Here is a 12,946-nt window from a genome sequence, read left to right as displayed (position 1 = left end):
TTTCATTGTCCTGTAAATGAAATAAACAAAATGTTAAAGTACATTAACTAAAATCATTTGAAGATTTTCTGTGCAAAAGTCTCAAAAATATATCAAGTGAAAGCTCTCAGTGCCTGATATATGATAATCAGTTGCTTTCACTTCCAACAAATCCCACACTGAGAAGTTAGATAGAAGCTTTCTGTTACCCCCGAGTGTTTTGAGACCAAAGTTAAACCTGAAAGAAGCAGGAGAACTCACATGGTACATTTTCCTACCAATGTGGTGAAATGCTGAAGGAAAAGGTTGCAAAAGTGGCACCTGGGCACACAGTTTACACGACTATCACAGTGAGAAACTTCACATTTTCGATAGAAAAAGGGACTTGACGTTCATGACTAAAGAATTGGATGACACACACACACACACACATATATATATGTGTGTGTGTGTGTGTGTGTGGGGGGGGGGGGGGGGGGGGGTCTATTAATTATGCTACAGTGTTAAAACAGGTAAAGTAACACAAATGAATCAAAGCTTGAAAAAATCCAACACAGTCACTGTTGAAACATGTAGACCTATGAGCCTCCTCTAAAGTGAGTGTGAATATGAAACAACCATCAGTTTTACCAGTGCAGCAGAACTGGAACTGGGTATTGTTACAAACACTGTACCACCGAAGTGCTGTAAGGATTTGTGAAAGAAAACCACCAGTTCACACTGCCTGAAAGTGTCAGTATGAAACGATTAACAGTCACAGATGATTCACTCAGGTCCTTTTCCAGGAGCCAGTCTGACCCAGGACATAGGGTAGTCTCTGAATGTGAATCCAGAGCCTGTGCAGGTCAGTCTGTGGGATTCTCCAGGACTTTTATTAATGACTTTTTCAGATTCTCTCAGAGCCTGACCATCAACACCTGTCAAGAGCATCAAATCCCACTTTAGATAGTTTGGATGAGTAGATAGTCTGGTGATACAAATACATTCTGTGTAATATTAGGGTCTATGAATATTTTCACCTGCCCAGCAGATTGTTAACAGCAGTGGTCCTGTCCTGTAGTCCATACTGCTAAACTCTATGTCCTTAACTCTCTGTCATCTTCTCTGAGGTCAGATAAGTTCAGGAGACAAAAAAAAAAATCAGGTTTTTGCATCAACTCCACTGGGGAAAAATAGATTATTCCAATATGGCAAAAAATATTCGAGATTATTTATTCATTTAAACCCTGACATACTGTTCATATTCTGTACCTTCACACATGGCCCTGGCTAACTATGACCGAGGTAAGAAATTCCCTCATAAGTATGTCTGTTATTACAAAAAGTCTACATGATTTTGAAATACATATCTGTTGAAATGGTGTAAATAGTCTGACATTAATAAATTGATGATTAATCATTAATAAATGTTTCAGTGAACAGGGAGGATACATTTAGGTTTAACAACATTTGTGACAGTCTGTGAGGAAGTTTGCTTTGCTTACAAGAAAATCATAATTCATGACATTAGTTCAGAGATTGTTATTATATAACATAAAGAATATGAAAACATTTACAATTACACATAAAGCACAATATTTAATGATATAACGTTCTGATAATCCAGTGTTATTTTGTCTTTCAGTGCGTTGATCTTTAACAGTTTCTCAAAGTGAACTGCAGAAAGCAAACTGAGCATTGTTTTGTTTTTCTGATTTAGTTTGATGTGCTGAGTTTTTGTACAGAGTTTCGTCCTCTTGTGTCACTGTGACTCTCGAGCACAATAATAAACAGCTGAATCGTCAGTTGTCAGGCTGTTCATCTGCAGATACACCTGCTTTCTGCTGTTGTCTCTGGAGATGGTAAACCGGCCTCTGACTGACTCAGAAGCTTCCACTATTGTCGCTCCAGATGAAAGCAATCCATTCCAGTCCTTTCCCAGCAGCTTGTCTGATCCAACCAACATGAATATCACCACCAAACCCTGAGTATGTACAGGTCAGTCTGTGGGAGTCTCCAGACCGTTTAATCACTGATTCAGACTGAGTCAGTGTTTGACTCTCAGTACCTGCAGACAAACAAGAATAATTAGTGACTGCTTTCCAAGCATATCATTTCACTTTCACAACAATGTTAGAAAAACGACTGCACTTTCCTTACCAGCCCAGTAAATTGAAATGATAAGAAAAACAACCATGAATTTAGGATGATTCATTGTCAAGGCCATTTGTCTCTGCTCTGTGTACAGTGGTGGTTAATCATGTATTCCCCGTCTTATATTCTGCATCATGTCTTCAAACATGGTAGAGATCATAGTTTGCATCAGCTCCTCCTCCTCAAAGACAAACACACACCCTCTCCTTTAAGTTAACACATCACATCTTGAATTATTCAGGCCAACCTTCTGAATGTGATAAAAACAATATGTATTGACTTTTTTCCCTCAGGTCACCCATTCATACAATTTTTAATATGTTGACATAACAAGAAAATGAAAGTCTTGAGATCAGGGAACAGCTGAGCAAGATATCAGTAAATAGTCAATCTGAACTTATACTTTTACCTCTTATGTTGTTACAGGTTTTACTCAGTCAGTTCGGTTCAGTTCTCACAGCAGGAATTTTATTCTCACTGCTCTTAATGCAGTCTTCAAAACAGTTAAGGCTTTTTTCATTACACAAACTCACCTATATAAAAAGACACTGAAACTGTAACAACCATTTTCAGTAACTTCTGAATTTTCTCTCTTCAGGTTACAATAACTTTACACACTAGAATCAGTACGAGCACTTTGCACATCACGGTTTACCTAAATATGCACTCTTCCCCCTTCCTGCTTATTCTAATTTGCATCCTAATATCTGTAAGTTGTTAGTGTATGATCCTTTTGTTTGTATTTATATTTGTGTTTTTATAGAGATATATACATTATATGTACTATAAATACCATATATTCTGTGAGGGGGGAGTTCCATCATGACACCAAGAAAAATCCCCTTTTGTGAATACAAATATCCTGATTCTGATTACACGGGAAAATTACAAAAAATCAAATAGAGCTTTTTCTTTGATAAAATTCAATCTTCCTAGTGCTGATGGCAAATAGATAAAGTAGTTTTTGTATGACTCTCCCGTTACTGTTTCTTGTGCACAGTAATTCAATAAACAGATAGACTTGACTGTTGGAGTCATCTCTGGAGGTGGTGAATCTACCCTGGACTGACAGGGAGTAAAAAAAATTAGTACGGCTTGTGTGTGCAACAGCGATCCACTTTAGTGCTTTTCCAGGAGCCAGTCTGACCCAGGACATAGGGTACTCTCTGAATGTGAATGCAGAGCCTGCACAGGTCAGTCTGTGGGATTCTCCAGGCCTTTTAATGACTTTTTCAGATTCTGTCAGTCTGACCATCAACACCTGCAAAGATCATTAAATCACCATAAGTTAAATAGTTTGGTGAGACAAACAAGTGCTGTGTAATAGAACTTGTTTGGGTAAGGGTCTATGAATACTTTCACCTGCTCAGCAGACAGTTAACAGCAGCCATCCTGTCCTGTAGTCCACACTGTTAAACTGTGTGTCCCCAGCTGAGTGAATATTAGTTTTAACATACTCTTCAGATTTCATGTCTTCACAGTAGGACTTTTGTCAATTTTGCCCAGGGCCAGGAATTCCCTCTCATAATAAGTTTTTCCACCATACTGAGCTACAGATATATTTAGAATGCACAAATAGCCTATCTGACATTAATGAATGGTTGATTACCCTGTTTCAGAGAGCAGGGAGGTGACAGTTATATATCGTATAAAGTGGTGAAAATGCAGACAGTTCTTGTAACAGTGTCAAAATCCCCCTGAACTCTTTCACTGCTGTCCCATAATAAAATACACTCAGACATGACGCACACAGTGTCATTGTTTATGATTCCTCAAAAGTGCACTTTTCAACTAAAAGTGCATTTTAGAACAAATTAGGCAGACGAGATGGGGACAGAAGCTGAACACAGAGCAGGACTATTAAAATAAAACAGGAAGGATATGAGAGGGACAGAGACACAGTCTCAACACTGAACAGAGGGAACACAGAACCAAACCCTAAGAACCAGGACTCAGAAAATACTAAAGCATTGAGGAGCTAGGAATACTTGAGACAGAAACCAAAACCAAGAGATTAGCAATAACACATCATGAAATCAAGGATTAATAACACAAAACAGAAAACACTGGGTCACCGACCCAGGACCGTGACAACAGTTGAACAGGTGTACCTAATAAAGTGGCTGCTGAAGGTACTGTATGTAGTGTGACGTTATTGGACTATACAGTAGTTGGTGCTATAATCTCAAATTGTATCTGAGAACTGATTGTATCTTGAATTGCAGAAGTAAAGAAAATGAGTCTCTGAGTTTGTTTTTCAATCCAATTATTTTATTTGTGTTTTTGCTTCTTTTTTCTTTTTTCTTTTTTGCAATTTTTGCACAGTTGCATTTCATGTAGTCATGTGTCTGTTATATGTGGCACCATGGCCTTGAAGGAACACTGTCTTGCTTCACTGTGTACCGTACCACCACACATGGTTGAAATGACAATAAAAGCTCTTGATTCGTTAGGCGTAATTTAAACCCATCATATTTTAATAGTTATGAGACAACAAGCAGAAGAAGTTTCTTAGAAGATGAACTTAAGTTTCATTGATGGTCTTAGAGCTCCTCCTCTGGTGGCTTCATGCTACAGTTGTTCAGGCCCTGAAAGGTTTTTGTTCAGGGGTCCTAACAGTTTGTATTACTGTGACTCTCTGGCACAGTAATACACAGCAGTGTCTTCAGGCTGCATATTCTGTCCATTTAGAGTCACTGTCTTGCTTGAAGTGTCCAAGTCAATGCTGAACTTGCTCTTTAGGGAATCTTTATAGTAAGAGCCCCCAGTACCTTTCACCCCAATCCACTCCAGTCCTTTTCCTGCAGGCTGTCTGATCCAACCTGTCCAGATGCCTAGAGAATAAGAGACCTGACAGGTGATGGTCAGACGCTGACCTGGCTGCAGTATAACAGAGGGTGGCTGTGTCAGCTGCTCACAGTTTACACCTGTGAAGAAAACGTGTTGAATGCATTTAAATTAAAAGTGTGTAGTTTTCATGCTGTCAGTGTTTGTGTTCAGTGAGACTCACAGGATCCAGCAGCCAGCAGCAGCAGCAGAGCTACAGAGAACATGTTGGTGCTGAAAGTGATCTCCCAGGAGCTTCTGTTCTTCTTTTGCAACCAGCAGCAATATATGAAGTCTGTGGGGGAGCTTACTTTGCATACAGATGGACGCTGATACATTATTAGAGATACACTGATTGTTCAAGCAGTAATAGAGACTGTGTTTTTAACATTTTTTAAAGATGAAAAACAAAAAAAATCTTAAAATATAACTCTGAGGTTCATTAAAAACTGAATTTTAAAAGAAAAATTTAAACTTGTCCCTGTGACAAGTTATTGACATGTCCTGGGTGAACTCTGCCTCTTTGGCTTATGACAGGTGGAATAAAAAGAATGAGAAAAGCAAGCCAAATATAATTTCTAAACATTGCGGAAGCCATTTGTCTCTGCCCAGTCTACAGTGCAGATAACAATATTAAACGAAGAGAACTTCAGAGGTCATGACCTTGAATGACTCTGTATGTTGAATCCATACAACATGACAAAGTCTGATTTGATTGCTAATAAAATTGAAAGAAAAAAAACACTTTTTTTCTTTTGAAAAAAATGTTAAAACATTTACTGTACATGTAAATGTTGGGTTCTATGTTTCTGTATATAAACAAGTACTTTGCATAATTTGCATTTTATTGGTTTATAGATTAAAAAGTACAAAATAATAAATAAATACAAGCTCACAAACCAAAATATTCTTTTAATGAAATCATTTTATGTCATAAATTAATCACTTCATAACATTATTGATAGCTGAATTCAGTTTCATGTACTGGCATTTTGTTTTAGGGCTTTATCAATACTTACAAACTCACTATAAAGTCATTGCCGAGGATTTATATAAAAAATAAAGAGACACAAAAAAACAGGAATTTGTTAGCAGTCTTAGAGTTTTTTTTTCTGTGAATGTGACCCTGGCCCTGTAATACACAGCACTGTTTTCAGGCTGAATATTCTGTCCATTTACTGTAGGGTCAATGTAACAGAACACAGTTTGTATTTATATAGAATAACCGATTTTTCAAATTCATTTTTCTATTCAGTTTTTTTCTGTTTCATTGAATATAGAGGAACAGATTACTGTATCATTAGACTGAAATTAGTTTTTTTCATAATACATAATAAAAGAAAATTAATAAAATAATAATAAAACAGATCTAACAAGTTATGAAAGGATAGGGTCTTTGCTTTGTGTCTCTGGAGGGCAATAATAACAGTGTCTTCAGGCTGCATATTCTGTCCATTTAGAGTCACTGTCTTGCTTGAAGTGTCTAAGTCAATGCTGAACTTGCTCTTTAGTGAATCTTTGTAGTAAGTACTCCCAGTACTTTTCATCCCAATCCACTCCAGTCCTTTCCCTGCAGGCTGTCTGATCCAAGCTGTCCAGTCACCACTCAGAGAATAAGAGACCTGACAGGTGATGGTCAGATGTTGACCTGGCTGCACAATCACAGAGGGTGACTGTGTCAGCTGTTCACACTTCACACCTGTGGAGAAAACATGTTTAATGTAGTAACAGTAAGAATCAGTGTGCTGTGATCATAGTGTTTCTGTTCCGTGAGACTCACAGGATCCAGCAGCAGCAGCAGAGCTACAGAGAACATGTTGGTACTAAAGATGATCTGATGGGAGCTTCTCATCTTCTTCTGTGACTGACAGCATGATATCAGACTTTATATCAGTCTGTGAGGAAGTTTGATTTGCATACAGATGGATGCTGACAGATTATAAGAGAAAACAGATCACACTGTGGCATTTACTATAAGTAATAAGAAACAATTTTAGTGCAAATAAAAGGAAATATTATTTAAAAAACAAATTAAGTGTTGGATTTGTTTGTAGTTTTGGAAAATAAAATCCTCTTAATTCACACAAGACAGATGAAAACATTTACATTTAAACTATTTATTGTAAAACTGTACAACACCAAGGGTTCACAAAACCAAGTTTATTGTAGTTTTGAGTGTGAGTGAGTTAAATGTATTTTTCTTTAATTTGGGGGGAAAAAAACTAAAATCAGTGTTTGACGTAGTTTGATGGGTTTTTGTACAGCGTTTCTTCCTCTTGTGTCACTGTGACTGTCGAGCACAATAATAAACAGCTGAATCCTCAGTCATCAAGCTGTTCATCTGCAGATACACCTGCTTTCTGCTGTTGTCTCTGGAGATGGTAAACCGGCCTCTGACTGACTGAGAGTAGTAGATTTCAATACTATCACTCCGGATCCAAGTAACCCATTCCAGTCCTTTTCCAGCAGCCTGTCTGATCCAAGCAGCATCAATATCACTGCTGAACCCTGAGTATGTACAGGTCAGTCTGTGGGAGTCTCCAGGCCTTTTAACCACTGATTCAGACTCAGTCAGTGTTTGACCTTCAGTACCTACAGAAATGTTAACAGCTCATTAGTCCAGTCATATTTTTTCATATGTTTATTTGTATACCAGAAATATATGTCCTTACCAGTCATGAAACAGAACAGAATCAGGAAAACAACTAAATAAAAAGTTTTCATCATTCTAAGAGTCAGTTGCATTTGTCCAGCCTGCTGTGTGTATATTAGGCTGAGTCCCTGAGTCTTACTCTCAAGCCCATAAAAAGCTGCTGAAAACTTCAGTTTTGCATTGACTCCTCCTCCTCAGCAAAACATACCTTAAACTGAAAAAACAAACAAACTGAAAAATTGTGACTTTAGTTTATTCTGATGGTAATTTTACATTAAATGAGAATTTGAAAAAAAATGTCAGTATTAAATCATTGGCTTATATTGTATTACATAAGCAAACATACAGTATATTTATACATTAAACCAATACTGAACAATGTGATAATCAATTTGTAGATACACTTGAATAATATTTAAGCAGCATATTTTCGGCCCTCCCTAATAAAATCCAGGTGGCAGACTCTGTGCTTTTGATTTAAAGCTCTACGCTCACACCTTCATTTTCAAGATGATGTTCAGACTGTCTGTCCTGCTGACAGTTGTCTGTCTGCCCTGTAAATTGCTTCATGTTGCGATGTATAAATTATTGTTTTTATTTAGATCATTTGTTTAAGTCGATATTTATCCCTGATTTTCACTGATCTGTTTTTTCTTCTGGCTGTTCGGCAGGTTTGAATGGTCAGGCTTTGGAGTCCATTCCCTCCACTCCAGTGTTTAAAAAGCCCCAAGAAGCCCTCAGTCTTTCCTGTAGAGGAACCGGTTACAATTTCAGACTCGGGCTTGACACTGAGACAAGGAGATATGACTGACTGGGGAGACAGAGGAAAATAGTCTGGACACAGGAGATGCACAAGGGTGACTAGACATGAAATGTGGAACACAGGGAAGGCACAGTAACAGAAACCTAAAAACTAGGAACTATGGATATAACATATGCAGAGAACAATAAGGAGACAAAACCATGAATAACAATAAATCAGAGAATATAACTTAAACTAGAAATAACACACACTGGATCACAGACCCAGAACCATGACAGAGTACCACAGTAACCTCAGCAATTTACTTTCTGCTAATCACACTCTGTTTGACCCTCAGTACCTACAAATAGTCAACCAGAATTATCTTCTGTAATTAAAACATTTATCTTCCAACATTTTTTAAGCTGTTCTTACCAGGCCTGTAAATTAACAAGAGAATAAAAACAACCATAAACTCATGAGAATTTATCATCAAAGCCGTTTTCCTGCCAGTCTTCAGTGATGCAGCTCAATCTTGTCATGTCTGTTTTTATATTCTGCTGCACATATTCAAAGATGGAAGCAGTCTGAGTTTGCATCAGCTCCTCCTCATCATAAATCAATTTAACAAAAGAAATATTCAAGCTAACCAAACAAACGTATATACAAGTAATATGTATGTTCATCAGGGTTCATCATGTATGTTCAGCAGGGTCTGAACAGTCATTTAAAACAAAAATTGTATTTAAACATTGTATCTGGTCAGAAAAAGAAAGAAAATTATTTTTAGTATTTCCTGACTTTCCCCCAAAGTAAAATAAAAAAGGTATTTATTTATTATAAATTCATTTATTTAAGTACCATGTTTCTCTTCATGTTTCTTTGTTTCTGCTTCATTGTCCTTTCTGACTCGTCTTTTTTAGCGTTTTATCTTTCAACAAGGGTTTCACCAAGTTAACTCAGAATAAATTTAAAGGCATTAACTCAGAATTTAAAGAGAATTAATTAAAACATTATCATATGTTCATGTGAAAAGTATTGAAAATATTTATTTTTCTACATATCCTATACTTTCATTACTATTTTCTTGTTTTCTTCTTAATTGTGGTTAAAAGTTTATGCATTTTATTTTTCACATTGTTTTTCATTGTTACCATAACATGTTTGTAGAGTCTGTGCGTTTTACTAATATGTATTTACAGATGGTAGAATCACAGGTGTTATTGTGACAGTGAGTTGAACATCATATTCTTGATCATCTGCTGCCCCCTGTAGGTTCCTGTGAAACTGTATGGTTGAAGGTTTTTGTAAAGCCTCTCTCATTACTTAAACCACTGTGTCTCTGGCACAGTAATACACAGCAGAGTCCTCTGGCTTAAGGCTGGAAAGTCTCAGATGCACCATGCTGTTGCTGTCATCTCTACTGATTTCTATTCGTCCACTCAAACTGCTCACATATCTGTTTCTGCTGGAAGATGAGTAGCCAACTCCCATCCATTCCAGTGCTTTTCCTGGTTTTTGTCTTATCCAGTTCATAGTACAGCAGCTAAATGTGAAACCAGATCCTCTGCAGGAGAGACTGAGAGTCTCCCCAGGCCTTTTCACTACAGGACTGGAAGGAATGGACTCCATACTCTGACCTGTAACACCTGAGGAGTTAAAAAGGAACCAGTGAGACAGACATCTGCACAGTTCTTATAGCACTTGTTGTTTCCTGGAAAAATATTAAACAATAAGAAGCAGAAGAACTCACAGTGAAGCAAAGAAGCAACCAGCAGCAGAGTGAGTGTCTGTGTCATTGTGAGTCTAGAGATTCTTCACTGCTGCTCCAACAATCAACACACAGCACAAGACAAGTGAGCAGCACAGAAGTACACTGCACACAGTGAAGATTTGCATCAGGATATTATGGAGAGGGAGGGGCTCTTGTGCTGGCATCTCTTATGATTAATAAGTCATATTTTCATTGTAGCATTTATTATTTGAAACAGCTTCTTCATCATGCAGTATGATAATCAAAAATAATTAAATAATTGCTAAATAAGCCATTTATCCGAAGTCTTAAGGATAAACATAAGCACTATATAACTATTATGTAAATGTTTAAAAACATATGAATCTGAATGATTTCATTTGTTCTTCATTCTTTATTTTGGTAAAATCAGTTCTTCATTCATTTAAATTACACAATCAGCTGTGCTTCCTTAATTAGATGAAGTCTTACATGCTCAGTAGTTTTTTTTCCCCCAATCCTTACTGTTGGTATAAATCCAACAGTGTTTCAGTAATTATTGATTGTCTCTGAGGTTTAATATATGTTTAAAATGGCACAGAGGCTGAATGTGTTCTGTGAGGAAAATGTTGAATGTTTAACCTGTGCAACATCTAAAATCAGAAGTACAGAAAATTAAAATATTTGTGTTGGTGGTTTGTGTTATTGTGACTCTGTGGCACAAGTATATCCAACACATTAGATACAAATCCACCCCGGTCCTTTTTCCTGCTGGCTGGCTGACTGAAGCTGTGAGGCTCACAGGATCCAGTATCCAACAGCTGCAGAGCTGTAGAGAAAATAAAAGTGACCTGATGGGAGCTTCACTTTTAATGCTGACACTGACATGATGAGGTCAAGTCTTTATAGAAGACTGTTGAGAAATTTATTTCATGGATATAAAAGCAGGTTTGTTGTTGCACAAGTACTTAAGGCTCCTTCACTAAATTATTGGTTTGCTCAAATTCACCGCAAGTGTCAGGTAGAGTTACTTTTCTTCTTCAAGTACATGTCAGGTCCTGTGGGCCGTATTGCTTGTGTATTATTTTTAAACCTGGCTGTCAGAGAATTTGAAGGTATGTGCATATTTCACATCTGTATGACGCCCCCTGAAAATTTAATATGTAAGTACTTAATGTTGTGTATCTTAAAACACAGAGAAGTAGATGTTTTGTACCTCCTGGAGTGATGTGTGTTGCTGTGCATGAAAACCAGTTAAGTACATTTGGCTTCAAAATATTTCTGCCAAATATCAAGTTTTTAATTGTGTTAATTTAATATTTTCAAACAGTTTATTTATGAATTAACAAATAATGAATTCAACAGTGCACTAAAACTGTTCTCTCTCAAGTACAGGCATGTTTCCCAACAACAACAGATGAATATGTTGTTAAACAGCGCACATAATAAAAACAGGAAGTCCACAGCTTTCATTCTGTATGTAAAAGCATTGTGCCAGACATAATATCTTAAATTTATCTTCCCCTGCTTTCTTCATTTGTTGACTGCAAGACTGAGTTAAGAGGTTTTTGTAAAGCCTCCCTGAGTATTTACACCACTGTGAGAGTGTCTAGCACAGTAATACACAGCAGAGTCCTCTGGCTTTAGGCTGGACAGTCTCAGGTACACCATGCTGTTGCTGTTGTCTTTGGTGATTTCTATACGTCCTTCCACACTGCTCGCATAAGCAGTTCTACTTCCATGAGACCAAATAAGCCCAAGCCATTCTAATGCTTTTCCAGCAGGTTGTCTGATCCAGTCCATTCCAAAGCTGCCAAAACTGAAACCACTTCCTCTACAGGAAAGACTGACAGCTTCCTGAGGCGTTTTCAGCACTGGAGTGGAGGGAATGGACTCCATAGCCTGACCATTCAAACCTGCAAAAAATTAAAAAGAAATAAAAAAAGATCAGTGAAGTTATAATTACATTCAGGAACATTTAATGAACTAATTTCTACATGCTGTGTTAGAAAATGAAGCAGCTTACAGGGCAGACAGAGCGCTGTCAGCAGAACAGACAGTCTGAGCATCATCTTGAAAGAGAAGGTGTGAAGGAAGTGCTTTGAGAGGACAGCCAGTCATAACAGAACCTAAGTAAGCCGTCTGGATTTAAATAGGGAGGGGCTAAAATGTCTGGGTCACATAAAATTCAAATGAATTGAATTCACTCCTTTTACAATTGCTGCATTTTATAATAAGACTGTAAACATTTTTTTATGTATTTTTTTTTTAATTGGGTTGTATTTATTGTGGTTATTTTAAGGATTTTTGGTACAATCTGCAACAACAACACCTTTGAAAATTTCATTGTATGTTTTCTTTGCATCCAGTGAGGGTGGAGTGAGGATTATGATATTATATAGGATCATATATTACATCATACAAAATCTATAATCAGTGAGGAGAGAAATGTGTAATAAATCACAAGACTAAAGAAAAGGGTTGGTTATGTGACACAGTAATACACTGATCATTAGAGTCAATGCACTACTAGAATAGTCTGTGTTGATGTTGAACTTGTTCTTTATTGTTTGTACTGTGTGCTGTGCCTAACATGTACACTACAAATGGGCTCGGTTTCTTTTGCTGCATGCATTTATTTTTCAACAGGACAATGACCCCACTACATGGGTTCAGGAACTCTTCCTAAAGAAAATAAAAATGCAGTATCCAGAAAATCTCTCTGGCATCTCTGGGCACAAGCTCTTTAAAATGGGCCATCCTGTGATCTGGTTGATGAAGATACACCCCATATAGTAACACTGTGTCCGTGTACTAGAGCAGCATTCTTCCTTTGGAACAGAGTGAGTTAAATTGCCTGTTTTGTTATACTTCATGAAAT

At 37.2% G+C, this 12,946-nt stretch overlaps 1 protein-coding gene, 1 long non-coding RNA gene and 1 gene segment (V, D, J or C); all 3 read right to left on the bottom strand.

The window, feature by feature from the left end:
• Positions 1 to 2,711, bottom strand: part of LOC112846692 (uncharacterized) — a 51,940-nt gene extending 49,229 nt beyond the window's left edge. The window contains exons 1-2 of one of the 2 annotated variants that reach the window (XR_003219810.1): positions 2,646 to 2,711; positions 2,119 to 2,293 (exon numbers count right to left, since the gene is read on the bottom strand). This is a non-coding gene — a long non-coding RNA (uncharacterized LOC112846692). Of the gene's footprint in view, positions 1 to 2,118; positions 2,294 to 2,521; positions 2,537 to 2,645 lie in introns of those variants that run through there. The other variant, XR_003219809.1, reaches the window with a different exon arrangement.
• LOC100709195 (uncharacterized) overlaps positions 1 to 12,946 on the bottom strand; it is a 1,346,887-nt gene that overhangs the window by 1,274,507 nt on the left and 59,434 nt on the right. The window lies entirely within an intron of this gene.
• On the bottom strand, positions 9,660 to 10,190 carry LOC106097364 (Ig heavy chain V region 914-like). The segment is given in 2 exon segments: positions 9,660 to 9,982; positions 10,087 to 10,190. Coding segments are annotated over 2 exon segments (369 nt in total).

This window comes from Oreochromis niloticus, linkage group LG4 (genome assembly GCF_001858045.2).
Source record: "Oreochromis niloticus isolate F11D_XX linkage group LG4, O_niloticus_UMD_NMBU, whole genome shotgun sequence".
Lineage (NCBI taxonomy): Eukaryota > Metazoa > Chordata > Actinopteri > Cichliformes > Cichlidae > Oreochromis > Oreochromis niloticus.
Note: the sequence above shows the minus strand (reverse complement) of the source record. Positions and strands in the feature narration are given on the sequence as shown.